The sequence below is a fragment of the Sphaeramia orbicularis genome, chromosome 8 (genome assembly GCF_902148855.1).
Source record: "Sphaeramia orbicularis chromosome 8, fSphaOr1.1, whole genome shotgun sequence".
Lineage (NCBI taxonomy): Eukaryota > Metazoa > Chordata > Actinopteri > Kurtiformes > Apogonidae > Sphaeramia > Sphaeramia orbicularis.
In genome coordinates this window covers 25,504,128-25,516,946 of record NC_043964.1, presented here as the reverse complement: position 1 = coordinate 25,516,946, position 12,819 = coordinate 25,504,128, and the positions used below count along the sequence as shown (strand labels likewise).

Here is a 12,819-nt window from a genome sequence, read left to right as displayed (position 1 = left end):
ACCCGGAATCCGAGGACCAGAGACTGCACCAGACCGGGGCCGGGATTTCAAAATAAAGGCCCCGAGGATAAAACACCGGGTCTGCACGGCCTGGTGCATGGAGGTCCACATGAGTCTACATGGAGGTTCACATGGGTCCACAGTGATCCCCATATTAGGTCCACATGAGTCTACATGAGTCTATGGAGGTCCACATGAGTCTACATGGAGGTCCACTTGAGTCTACATTGAGGTCCACATGCGTCTACAAGGAGGTCCACATGAGTCTATATGAGTCTATCCACATGGAGGTCCACATGAGACTATATGAGTCTACATGGAGGTCCACATGAGTCTATATGAGTCTACATGGAGGTCCACATGAGTCTATATGAGTCTATCAACATGGAGGTCCACATGAGACTATATGAGTCTACATGGAGGTCCACATGAATCTATATGAGTCTACATGGAGGTCCACTTGAGTCGACATTGAGGTCCACATGAGTCTACAAGGAGGTCCACATGAGTCTATATGAGTCTATCCACATGGAGGTCCACATGAGACTATATGAGTCTACATGGAGGTCCATATGAGACTATATGAGTCTATCCACATGGAGGTCCACATGAGACTATATGAGTCTACATGGAGGTCCACATGAGTCTATATGAGTCAATCAACATGGAGGTCCACATGAGACTATATGAGTCTACACGGAGGTCCACATGAATATATATGAGTCTACATGGAGGTCCACTTGAGTCTACATTGAGGTCCACATGAGTCTACAAGGAGGTCCACATGAGTCTATATGAGTCTATCCACATGGAGGTCCACATGAGACTATATGAGTCTACATGGAGGTCCACATGAGACTATATGAGTCTATCCACATGGAGGTCCACATGAGACTATATGAGTCTACATGGAGGTCCACATGAGTCTATATGAGTCTATCAACATGGAGGTCCACAGAGTCTATATGAGTCTATGTGGAGGTCCACATGGGTCCACAGTGATCCCCATATTACACAGGTGTCAAACATGCAGCCCGGGGGCCAAATCCGGCCCACCAAAGGTTCCATTCCAGCTCGCAGGATGAAAGTGCAAAAATGAACCTGAACAGTCCAGGCTGTCCAAATCATTTTGGTTCAGGTTCCACATACAGACCAATGTGATCTCAAGTAAAAATAACAACACAATAACCCATAAATAATGACAACTACAACTTTTCTTTGTGAGAAATTATGTCAAAAAAAATTTAAGTGAAAAAAATATTATACTGTGAAAATATTTATATTTACAAAACTATTCTTTCACAATAAAATGCAAATAAATACATAAATATAAACAAAGATGAACAACACAAAATGTGCAATTTTAACAATATTCTGCCTGTTACTAAATGTTTTGTGCATTCATGGATCCACTGTGATCTGTAGTTGTGTTAAAAATAAGAGATGTAATACTGTAGAAATTGTGCAAATTTTAGTTCCAAACTCCAAAAATTTTAACAATATTCTGCCTGTTACCAAATGTTTATGTAACATTGTGTGTAATGTACATGTATAAATAGTAAGTCGAGGCATAATATTGTTAAAATTGCACTAATTTTTCAAATAAAATTTCTGTTTTTTCAGATTTTTCACATCTTTATTGTAAAATGTAAATATTTTCATAATTTAATTGGGGGGTTTTAGTACTGAAACAAAAAGCAAAACTTGGATTTGTCAATATTTATAGGTTATTAAGTCATTATTTTACTGGTCTGGCCTGCTTGAGATCAAATTGGGCTAAATATGGCCCCTGAACCAAAATGAGTTAAACACCCCTGCCATATCAGGTCCACATGGATCCACATGGAGGTCCACATGAGTCCACGTGAGTCTACATGGGTCCAGGATCCACATGGTCCAGATCAGCAGAACAAATGTGCATTTTTATGGCAAAATCCAGTTAAAAACATCCAGTCTTGAATATAATATAACACACAGTGTATTTACCAAAAATACAAGTAATTTATGTTCAGTAATGACATAAATGCACTGAAAAGAAGTGAAATTGACCATTAATGGCCGAAAACATTAAAAAAATGTGAAGAAAAATGTAATAAAAAAAACAAACACTTGATTAATTCATTATAATGGACATTTTCTTGTTGATTTCATCTGTACAATTAAGTCAAAACATCTCAGAATAGAAGGAATGTCACTGAAATTACTATCTTTACAAATGTATACACACACACACACACACACACACACAAACACAAACACACAAAATAATAGATAATGCATAAAATAAAATAAATTTAGGCCTTGCAATAAAAAAAATACAGTTGAAATAACTTTTACAACTGACAAACATTCAAAAACAAAGTCCTGTTTTCAAAGAGCAGATTAGAAATCAACGAAATGAAAATTTGTAATAAAAGCATGTTGTAGCTAAATTTTTAATTGAATTTGTCAGGCATGAAACAAAATACTACACTATTGATAAATAAAAAGAGTAGAAACTGACAATGAGTCAAGTTGTTGTTGTCATGTTCTGATACTTATTCAACGCTATGTAAATTTATACAAATATTAAAATAAAACACATGTAATTTAGAGCCGGAAGTGACAGAGATAGACAGTAAAATCCAATCTAAATCCTTGCCCTATTTTATGGAAAATACAAATGACAAAAATACAGTGAAAACAAAGTGAAAGTGACCATTTGTAACTAAAAACATTAAAAACCTGAACTTAAACAGCTCACACTATCCATTATTTATTACAATTATACAAATAAAGACTTGAAATAATAAGTGAAAGTGTGTTTTTTTCTGAATTAGTAAGTGAACTAGTCATTCAGAAAAGAAAAAATGAACTAAATTATTTTAAAAGTGAGCATAAACTAAAAATGAGACAAGTTACTGTGTTTGTGTTCCATTTAGTCATCGATAATAGACGATGGATTTAGTTAAAATACATGTAATCTATGTTCTGAAATGACAAAAACACTCTGTACAGCCAAATATTGTTACTGAAATATTGACAAACTGTAACTAAACACCAGTTTTTTTTTCTATCTTCTGCTCTACATGTGATTTTCATGGGTGTAACTGCAGCTGTAACATCACCTGCATCAATACCCATGAGCCTCTGCTGTTGTTGCCATGGAGACAGGGCGTCAAACTGTTTAAAGTGCAAACCTTGGCTTCAGTTTCCCGTATCAACACCATGTCCAAATAAACAAAACCCTCACAAAGCGCTGAACTTTGCAAACCCACTGATCTGCTGATGTTGTGATGTAAAAGACGACTGTAAAATGGAAAATACACTCTGACTGTTTTTTGCTTTAATATTAGTGTTTTTTTTTTTTTTATTTTTATGATGTGCCTAAAGAAAAATGGTCATCACCAAGAAAAAAAATGGACAAAATATGGACCAACATACAAACATACAATAGGAAATGTATAAGGAAAAATTTATATAATGATAAAGAAAATGAAGCAGAAAAAAAACAGAAAAAATGAAGTGATGATAATTAACACATATGAAAAAACATAATTAACACATATGAAAAAAAAGAAGAAATAATCAGTAGAATTCATGAAATGTGCATAATTGTGGACCATGTTAACAAAAGCAGACAATGTCAAATCAAGAAAATTAAAAAATAATGAATACAATGTAGAAAATGAATGAGAAACTGAACAAAAATAAACATAATGAGGAAAAAAATGAATAAAATCACTCAGAAAATGAACAAAATAACAAAGAAAATGAATACAAATAAAAAAAAAATAAAAAATAAAGAACTGTAAGTATATTTGATAAATGACTAATTTTGAAATAAATAAATAAATAAATAAATAAAAATACAAGCATCATAAATAAAAATACAAGCGTCAAATCCAACATATATAATGTAAATGCAATTGTGAAATTATTATTTATTTATTTAGATATTTGTGGTGTTTTTGTTTTTTATTCTTTGACAAACTGTGTGTCCAAAGTAAATATTTTTTTCTTGATATATTTTTGCCTAAATTTTCTTTAAAAACAGATTAAATAACCACACAATTTGATGAATGACTGATTTTGAAAAAAAAAGAAGAAAAAAGAAATAAAAAAAAACAACTAATAGAATATATAAGAAATGACCAGTTCTGTTTATTTCTTCTAATATTTTGTCATATTTTCAAATGAAATATTTGAACAAAAATGTAGCTTTTATTATTGTTTCCTTACCGGAACTGACGTCACGTTCCTTCAAAAATAAAAGCCTCGATTCGCTAGTGGTTCTTTGCTCTTACAGTGACTTTTTTGGACTGTTATTGTGGAAGTTGTGTCCGGAATGAGGGCGTCCTGTTCGGGTCCAATTGACCGACCCGTCCCGGACCCTGGATGCGCACCGGACCGGAGGACGCACCGCGGACGAACGGACGGTGCTCATGAATGGAGTCAGATTCCAGCCCGGGGGGTGGATTGTGGGCTGGGGGGTGGAGGGGGGGTGCATGGGCTGAAGGAAGAAAGAGGAAAAGCACGTTGAGTTTTAATCAGATGAATGTGAGTGGATGTTTGGACACTGTGGACATGGAGCTGCAGATCCTTCAGCCCAGCGCGTCCTGGAGCTTTACCCGCATGGAATGACCCGCACACGGACAACTGCAGCGGAGTTCACCCAGGTACCACCGGAGCCACCAACAGACCCTGGAAATAACCCCAAACTTTAACCTGAATGCAGACTTTTGATTTCACAAACTGACAAATACATCAGAAAACTATTATTGACAAAAACACAGGTAGATGTTTCCTCTTAAAAGCCAAGCTGACTTCACTTGTTGCGTCTTTTTCACACCTCTGAGGTTTTTCACAGCCAATTACATAATGTGTTACATGTAAAAATGCACATAGAGTTATTTAAAAAACAAACAAACAAACAAAAAAACATAAGGGTCCTTGTGTCTACTTGTTTGGTCTGAAAATCAGTAGAATTTCACAAACTCAGCATCATTTTTGTGACAAAAGTTGATTTTAAGTTACATAATCCAAGTATTATCCATTCCATTTATCTGATCCGAATCAAAGCATCTATGATACAGAAAAACTAATATAATTATTAATGCAAGTACATTTTTCACAATACAAACACATCCATCTGTATAGATCCACAGTAAATCTCTAAAAATCGACTTAATCATTTACTATTTTTGTGTCTTATATTCATATTCTGTTTAATTTCTTATGTTTCAATTCAGATTTTCACATGTTTTATTGACTGAAGTGAAGCTTTACTTATTTTTGCTCCATTTTTCATCAGTAAAATGGCCGGAATTAGATATTTTAAGTGTTGAAATCCTCAATTTAGCTGCTTTATTGGCCATCAAGTGTTTTTTTTTTTTTTTTTTTCTACTTATGTACAATCTTGACATACTTTTCCTTAACTTTTGACACTATTTTTACCTCCATTCCACTGGAATTCAGACAGACATACTGTAGTTTTATTTTAGTTTGATGCATTTTTACACTAATCATATACCCTTTAATGAAGTATGTATAAATTTCCCATTACACTGACAAACTACAGCATTTAAACACTCTTATACTTTATTCCAAAATAATTTTAAGAGTACTTTAAATGGTCAGTGTATAAAAATTTACATGCTCTAATGCTAATAATGATTAAGTCTGTTTAATGTTTATAATCAGTCGTTAACTCCATTTCTTAACTGTTTGTAGTAGGTGTTTTCAATGTTGCTGCTGTAGATGAGCAGAAGGGTGGTGCTGAAGACATTAAAAAACAGGATTTTTATGGAAAAAAACAATCAGTGTTTTAAAGATGTAGGCAAATGGGATTGTTAGCTTGGAAACAGCATTAGCTGAAAAGGTGGTTCAAACAAAGTTAAACAGTGCAAATAAATAACAAGAGTTGTCTTTCAACATTAAAATGATCAGAAGTTGACATTTTAAGTGTTAAAATCCTCAGTTTTTCTTTTTATGCTGTTTTAGGACATAAAACAGTACAAATATGTAACCAGAGTTTTTCCTTTTTGTTCCATAAATTCAAGACAAATATCTGTACTTTTCTACTTCTTTTATTTCCAAGATAGATTATAATTTTAATGCATTTGAAGCTAATTATTGATTGCTTTTTAACCCATAAAATGATTTCTCACCATTTATTATAATATTATCCTCTGTATTTTGTGTTTTTTTCAATGAAAATCACATATTTTCCTATATTTAATTTACTGATCATGTAGATGTTCATTAACACTCTGATTAAAGATGAGAGTTATAATATCAGAAACAGAGAAAACTGAAGAAAAAGGGATTTTCTCAGTAAATATATCATTAACTGATTATAAAACAAGTGTCTCCATCCACTGTCATTAATCAAACTCCATGTGTTTTACTGGTGAATAAATGTTGTAGAAGAGGACGTTGTTTCCATAGTAACTACGGAGCCTCTAAACATCCAAATGGGTCACATCTGATGACCATGAAAAGATATAAAATTGCATTTTACACCAGTTATTCACATGTATTGATAGGATTAGTGGATCAACAGTTATTAAACATTTTATATCAATAGATGATTTTGGTCTCTGGTGGATGTTTGGGACTTTATGGGTTAATTTTGCATCATTGCACTCTTTCCCTACATAAAGAGGATGAAACAATTAGATGTAGAAAAAAGGATTTGTGGTGAATCTATTAAAATAAGACCAAAATTTTGCAAGACACTTGAAATAAAAATGTGACCACAGGAAGTGGGGCATGTTTTGTCAGTATTTTATAAACACTGAAATGTGATTTGCATGAAGAAAACAACTTAAAAATACTAAACAAGACAAAAATGATTTTTAAAAAATGGTATAAGATGCAACAAACACAAAACCATTAGTAAAAAGAATAATAATGTTTCTGACATTGAAGCTCATTTGCACATTCGGGCAAAATTAATGTTCATTGTTTTTAGTCAGTGAGATTTGAAATTGAATAATTGAAATATTCTCATTCTATTAACATGACATGAGGTTCAGTTCACTGTGCACAGAAAAAGAAAGACTATTTCACTTTCATTTAATTTAACTCTTAGTGACTGGAGTTAAACACCCTAGTGCTAATCCCACCTCTGGTACAACAGAAACCAAATACTTAACTAGAGTTGGCTTTCATCATTAAAATGACCAGAATTGGACATTTAAAGTGTTAAAATGCTAGTTTAACTGCTTTATTGTTCATCGTGTGTCTTTACAATACATTTAATTATGTGTAATATTTACTTACTTTTGATACAAAGATGTGATCACCAGGAAAATGTGGCATGTTTTGAGTATTTTATCGACAATGAATTAAGATTTGCATGAAGAAAACAACATGAAAAGACTTCAAAAGACAAAACTGACAAAAAATGAGATGCAATGAGACAGAAAACACATAGATTACACCATAAAAACAAGGCGTCATAATGTTTCTGACACAGAAAACTGATTTGCACTTTAGAGCAAAATTAATGTTCATTATTTTCAATCATTTTTTTTAATAAGATTTAAGATTGAACAATTAAAGTCTTTTCATTATATTAATATGACCTGAGGTCCAGTTCACTTTCACTGCAGATCTTTTATAATTTAGCTCTTAGTCCTAGTGCTGATTCCACCTCTGGTACAGTGTAAAGTGAAATAAAACTCCTAGATATGGATAAACTTTGCGTTCTGGGGGGTCCTGAGGGTGTTTTTTTGTGCCGTTCAGGGATGTTTGTGGAGGTTTCCGTGCAGCAGATGTTGGGCGGAGGGGTTTGGTGGGTTTGGAGGGGGGGGGTTGCTTGTGAAATTGCTGGTGATTTCGAAGCTGCTCGCGTTTCACGGAGCAGTTTGTAATGTCATATCCTTCACTCTCCAGGGAATGTCTCAGCTCGTGCTGGGCTGACTCGGTTCTGCGTCACTGGGTCAGGAGGCGATTGTGAAAAGAGGTTACGTGGGTTTATTAAAACACCATGTGGAGGCCGCTCAGAAAGGGTGGTGCTCAAGACATTAGAAACTCACAAAGTGCAAGAATTTGTGTGAAAAAAAGAATCATTGCATTAAAGATGTGGGCAAATGGGATTGTTAATTGAAAAATAGAGTTGTCTTTCATCATTAAAAGTGTCAGAATTGTACATTTTAAGTGTTAAAACCCTAGGTTTAGCCACTTTATTGCTCATCTTGCTTAGATTACAAATACAGTTAGTTAAAAATGTGAATAAAATAATACAAACAAAGTAGAAGTAAGTAGATGTTTATTGAAAAAAACATCATTGTATGAAAGACGTAGGTCAATGGCATTGTTACCTTGGAAACAGTGTGAGCTAAAGAAGTGGTAAAACAGTGCAAACAAAGCAAAACAGTGCAAATACTTAACCAGAGTTGTCTCTCAACATTAAAATGGTCAGAAATGGACATTGGTATTTGTGGACATTTCATCATGTGTATGTTTTATTAAATACACTATGTGCTTTTACTTACATACAATGTTGACATACTTTTCTTTTACCTTTTATGCTTTTTATGCAGTTTTAGGAAATAAAATAGTGCAAATACTTAACCAGAGTTTTCTCTTTTACTCCATAAGTTTAACAGACATATCTGTACCTTTATGATACATATATTTTCATAATAGATTCTAGTTTTAATACACTGGAGGCTAATTATTGATTGTTTTTTTTAGTCTGCATCATGCATGCTTTTCCAACATTAACCCCTTACTGCCTAAATTTATTCACAGTTACATAAAAAAAAGTGTTTGCTTGACACAGATGCTAAATTAAGTGGATACTGTTAATTTGATTTTAACACATACAATAACAGTGATGCAAATTGGTGACATTAGATATGATTATCATAATTGTCACATTTGTCATTAAAGAAACTTTCCATTCTTGGGTATGTAGATCATTTTAATGATGCTGCTATTGATCAGTTCATCCAGTCAACAATCCAAACAAAGTGAAACAAAACAAAAATGTTCCAAAAATTAGTTGTAATACCAGAGCGTTGAAATTGATCCATGAACATCAGGGACCGTTGATAACCAGGTAAGAGGGTTGAACAGCGCCTCATGAAAACAGTGGAACAGTGAGGTGAATTCATAACAGTAAGACAACAAGGGGTTAAAAAAGATGACACAAGGAATTTTGGTGAAACAACTGTAACAAGATGGATAGCAGACGGTCAGAAAGTGCAGCTGAATTGTGAAATGGGGTATTGAATTCTAACAAGGAGCATCTGCAGATGGGTGTTTTTTTTCTTCTTCTGCAAAGCCGTGTCCAGTGTTGAGCAACAGATTTGTGTAATGAATGCTTTCTTTCTCCTCGCAGACCGGGAGACCCTGACAAGGAAAGGAGGTAAAAGGGCAAAGACGTCAAGGAACCATCTGTGGTTGGTTAACGGTCAGCCACAGCTTCCTGCAATGCCAGAGGACGCCAATAAGGACGCCATGAGAACGCCAGCAGCCACCCCGGAGAAGGCCAATAACGGTGAGCATCCAATGGCCAATGCTACCACGGTCAACATCCCGCTGGTCAATGAAGTCCAGTTGACGGCTGCGACCGGAGGCGCTGAGCTGTCGTGCTACCGCTGCACCGTCCCATTCGGCGTGGTGGTGCTGATCGCTGGCATCGTGGTCACCGCTGTGGCGTACAGCTTCAACTCCCACGGGTCGACCATCTCCTACTTCGGCCTGGTGCTGCTGTCGGCCGGGCTGGTGCTGCTGGCGTCTAGTGTCGTTTGCTGGAAGGTGAGGATGGAGAGGAAGAAGGAGAGGAGGCGGGAAAGTCAGACGGCGCTGGTCGCAAACCACAGGAGCATTTTTACTTGAACTACAACCTGAATCCGAGGTTCTGGACTCGGATGTGTTGGATTTCCGACCTTTAAATGTTTAAAGACCCAAAGCTTGAAGACATTACGAGGGATTTATTTGTCAAACAAACATCGTGCATCTGGAAAACTGGGAACGCTGCCAGGAGGAATGTATCACAATTAAGATGAATTACCACCGTGCGAAGGAAGTCTCCTATTAATCTGCTGGCTTTGATTGTAACGGGAGGGACTGTGGTTTTCCAAAAGGAGACAGGAAACTCCAGGATGGTGATTCATGCCTCATTTACTTTGCTTCAACTTGCACATATCTGTTTCTAAACTCTCATTATTCATCTCACGGGGTTGATTTATGTATCGCCTGTTGTGGGGGTAAGGTACTTGAGTTTATTGGCTCGTTTCTGACACAAAGACATGAAGTTTTGACGATAAAATGCTGATATGTTTTATTTCAACTCCTGATGATAGGCATATAGAGAGAATATTTAACCTCAAAAATGTATTCTCATAAAGCACTTTGAGTCATATTCCGAATTAAATGACAAGTATTCACACATTTAGGACATGTTTCATCAGATTAATGTAATCATCAGTCATTGTCCATATTATAAAAGGTCATTAAATGTAGCACATGTTTTATTTTAATGTAATCATTTGTGTGTATTTACTGGTAACAGGACGTCATGAGGTTTAATAAACTTGTGTTAATCAAATATACAAAGAGATGAGTTTAATATGTGATGACAAGAGGCTTAGGGATGTGTTGAAGTGGATTTTATCACTTAGGAAGAAGTTTTATGTTCCTGGAAACATCACTAAATGGGATTTTCATCTGGGTTTTATTAGACGGAACCAATCGCAACCATTGATCAGAGTCAATCTGATAGTATCTGTGGCCAACGTTGTTTTTTGTTGATCAAGTACACCCTAGAAATCCAAAAAAGATGCTCTATTAAAAAGACAGTGAACATTCACCAAAGGTACCTTTAACTTTGGTTCACTTCCTGTCTCCAAAGTGGGCGTGGTCAGAAGGGTTGGCAATGCCAGGTGGTTAAATGTAGATTAATAAAAACAACAAAAATACACTAATATCAAGTTTCTATTGGTATGTAACATTATTTTATCAGAATTATGACTCTGATTTTATTTCCCTGGTTACTGGTACCTCATCCAGATGAGATTTTGTAAGACAGGCCTCAAACAAACTCAATCTCCACCATTTAGAAATGCCATTGTAGTGTCAGAATGTTCAGAAAACATGTAGCTTGTGTCAGAGGGGTTCAGTATTTACAGTGACTTTGGGGCAAAAGAATCAGTTGAAATCTTTAGCTAAGTCATGTCATGGTCACTTTTTATATCAGATGAAATTGAACCAAATATGCTTCAAATGTAACAAAGGGGCGGAGCTGTGGAGAAACCATGTGACACTGAAACAGGAAGCTAACATGAAGGTTCTCTGTGGCAATAATATTTTCAGTAGAAGCACCTGATGTGTGTGTGTGAAGGTTATGTATGTTCTGAAAAGACCATTTATTTCCTTATAGTGTTGCTGCAGATCCTTATTGTTAAGGTAATTGACAGTTAATAGTTCAGTTTTATTAGCAGTAACACCATGATGATGCTCTGCATTATACAGTTGTATAACATAACATAAGAACAGGATAATGTTGCATTTAATGTCCTCAAACTCATCACTGAAATTGAAGATGATGGACTTTATAATACCTCGATAAGAAAAAATAAATAAAAAGAAATTAATAACACCCTCAGTCTAATAGAACTCTAATTTTCTCCATAGAGGGAAGAATGAAACACTACACAAAAAAACACATAAATAAAGAAAGATATTGCCATTTTTTGATTGGTCTTAATTTCCTAGCTTGGTCTGATTCATTGCAATTACATCCTCTGACATATTAATGTGCACCAGATGATGATTCATCTAATTCATTGGAAATTGTCAAAGAAATGTCAGGCCTCAGACTAATTTCTCAACTGAAAATTAGTCTGGGACCTGACATTTCTTTTTATTTGTGAAAGTAGTCTGAAAATGTTGGGCTGTTGTGGTACAAAACATGGTGACTTTACTGAGCATAATCATTGTAGTACACAGAGGTATTTCCAAAATGCAGGTCTTTTTTTATACAGCAGAAACCAAGAGTGGGAGTGGTTAAACAGTCTACTGAAATTGAATTGACCTTGTATTTGTTGCCAATCAACTTCATCTAACACTTTATTTTTGGAATCATAATGTAAAAGTATCCAGCTCTATCCTACAGTATGTTTACATTGAGGCGCTATGACAACCAGCTACAATGTGCTGCTGCTAAAACTGAAGTGTGTAAAAGTACAATAGCAGCTTTGATCAATATGTAGATTAACATTATAAACTTACTTCAGAATATGCCTTTGTGACATCAGTACTTTAGGGATGAATATTTAACTTCCATTGCAGCAAATCAAACCCCACCTTTATGGCAACCATACAATGAGGCTGAAAACTCTTCAAAGACCAAAGAAATGGAGCTCAATAGCCCTACATATCTAGATCTATGTCCACATTTTATTAGTGCTCAGTGCTGTAGATCATTCTGGAATAAGGCTCATTAATGCTCCCTTTGCGTATTGTTATGGAAATGTTCAACTGATAACCCACACACAAAGAGGAGGAGAGAAAGTTAGAGTTAAAATAAATAAATGCATTTATTGAGAAGTCAATCACAGAGAAACTCTGTAAGTGAAGTCTGATTAAACAAGAGAAAACTAAAGATTATATAGAACCAAATCCAACCCCCTCAAACTATGATGTCATTCCTTACGTACATCGTACCACCCCATACTACTCCTTCTCTGCTCCGTGAAGAGGTCATGATGACCTCTTCACTCTAACCTTGCTTGGATCCTATCTGGAGTGCAGGCGCCATCCTCTATCTACACATTCAGACATTTAGGTGTTTGGGTTTTAACTCAAGGCAAGAAAGAACTC

At 35.3% G+C, this 12,819-nt stretch overlaps 1 protein-coding gene across 1 annotated transcript; it reads left to right on the top strand.

Annotated features, from left to right (window-relative positions):
* The first annotated feature begins 4,498 nt into the window (after nucleotides 1-4,498).
* On the top strand, nucleotides 4,499-11,581 carry tmem100a (transmembrane protein 100a). Its single transcript, XM_030142424.1, has 2 exons — nucleotides 4,499-4,658; nucleotides 9,335-11,581. The coding sequence occupies exon 2, from the start codon at nucleotides 9,427-9,429 to the stop codon at nucleotides 9,832-9,834; it is 408 nt and encodes a 135-aa protein (XP_029998284.1). The 5' UTR covers nucleotides 4,499-4,658; nucleotides 9,335-9,426; the 3' UTR covers nucleotides 9,835-11,581.
* Nucleotides 11,582-12,819: the final 1,238 nt, after the last annotated feature.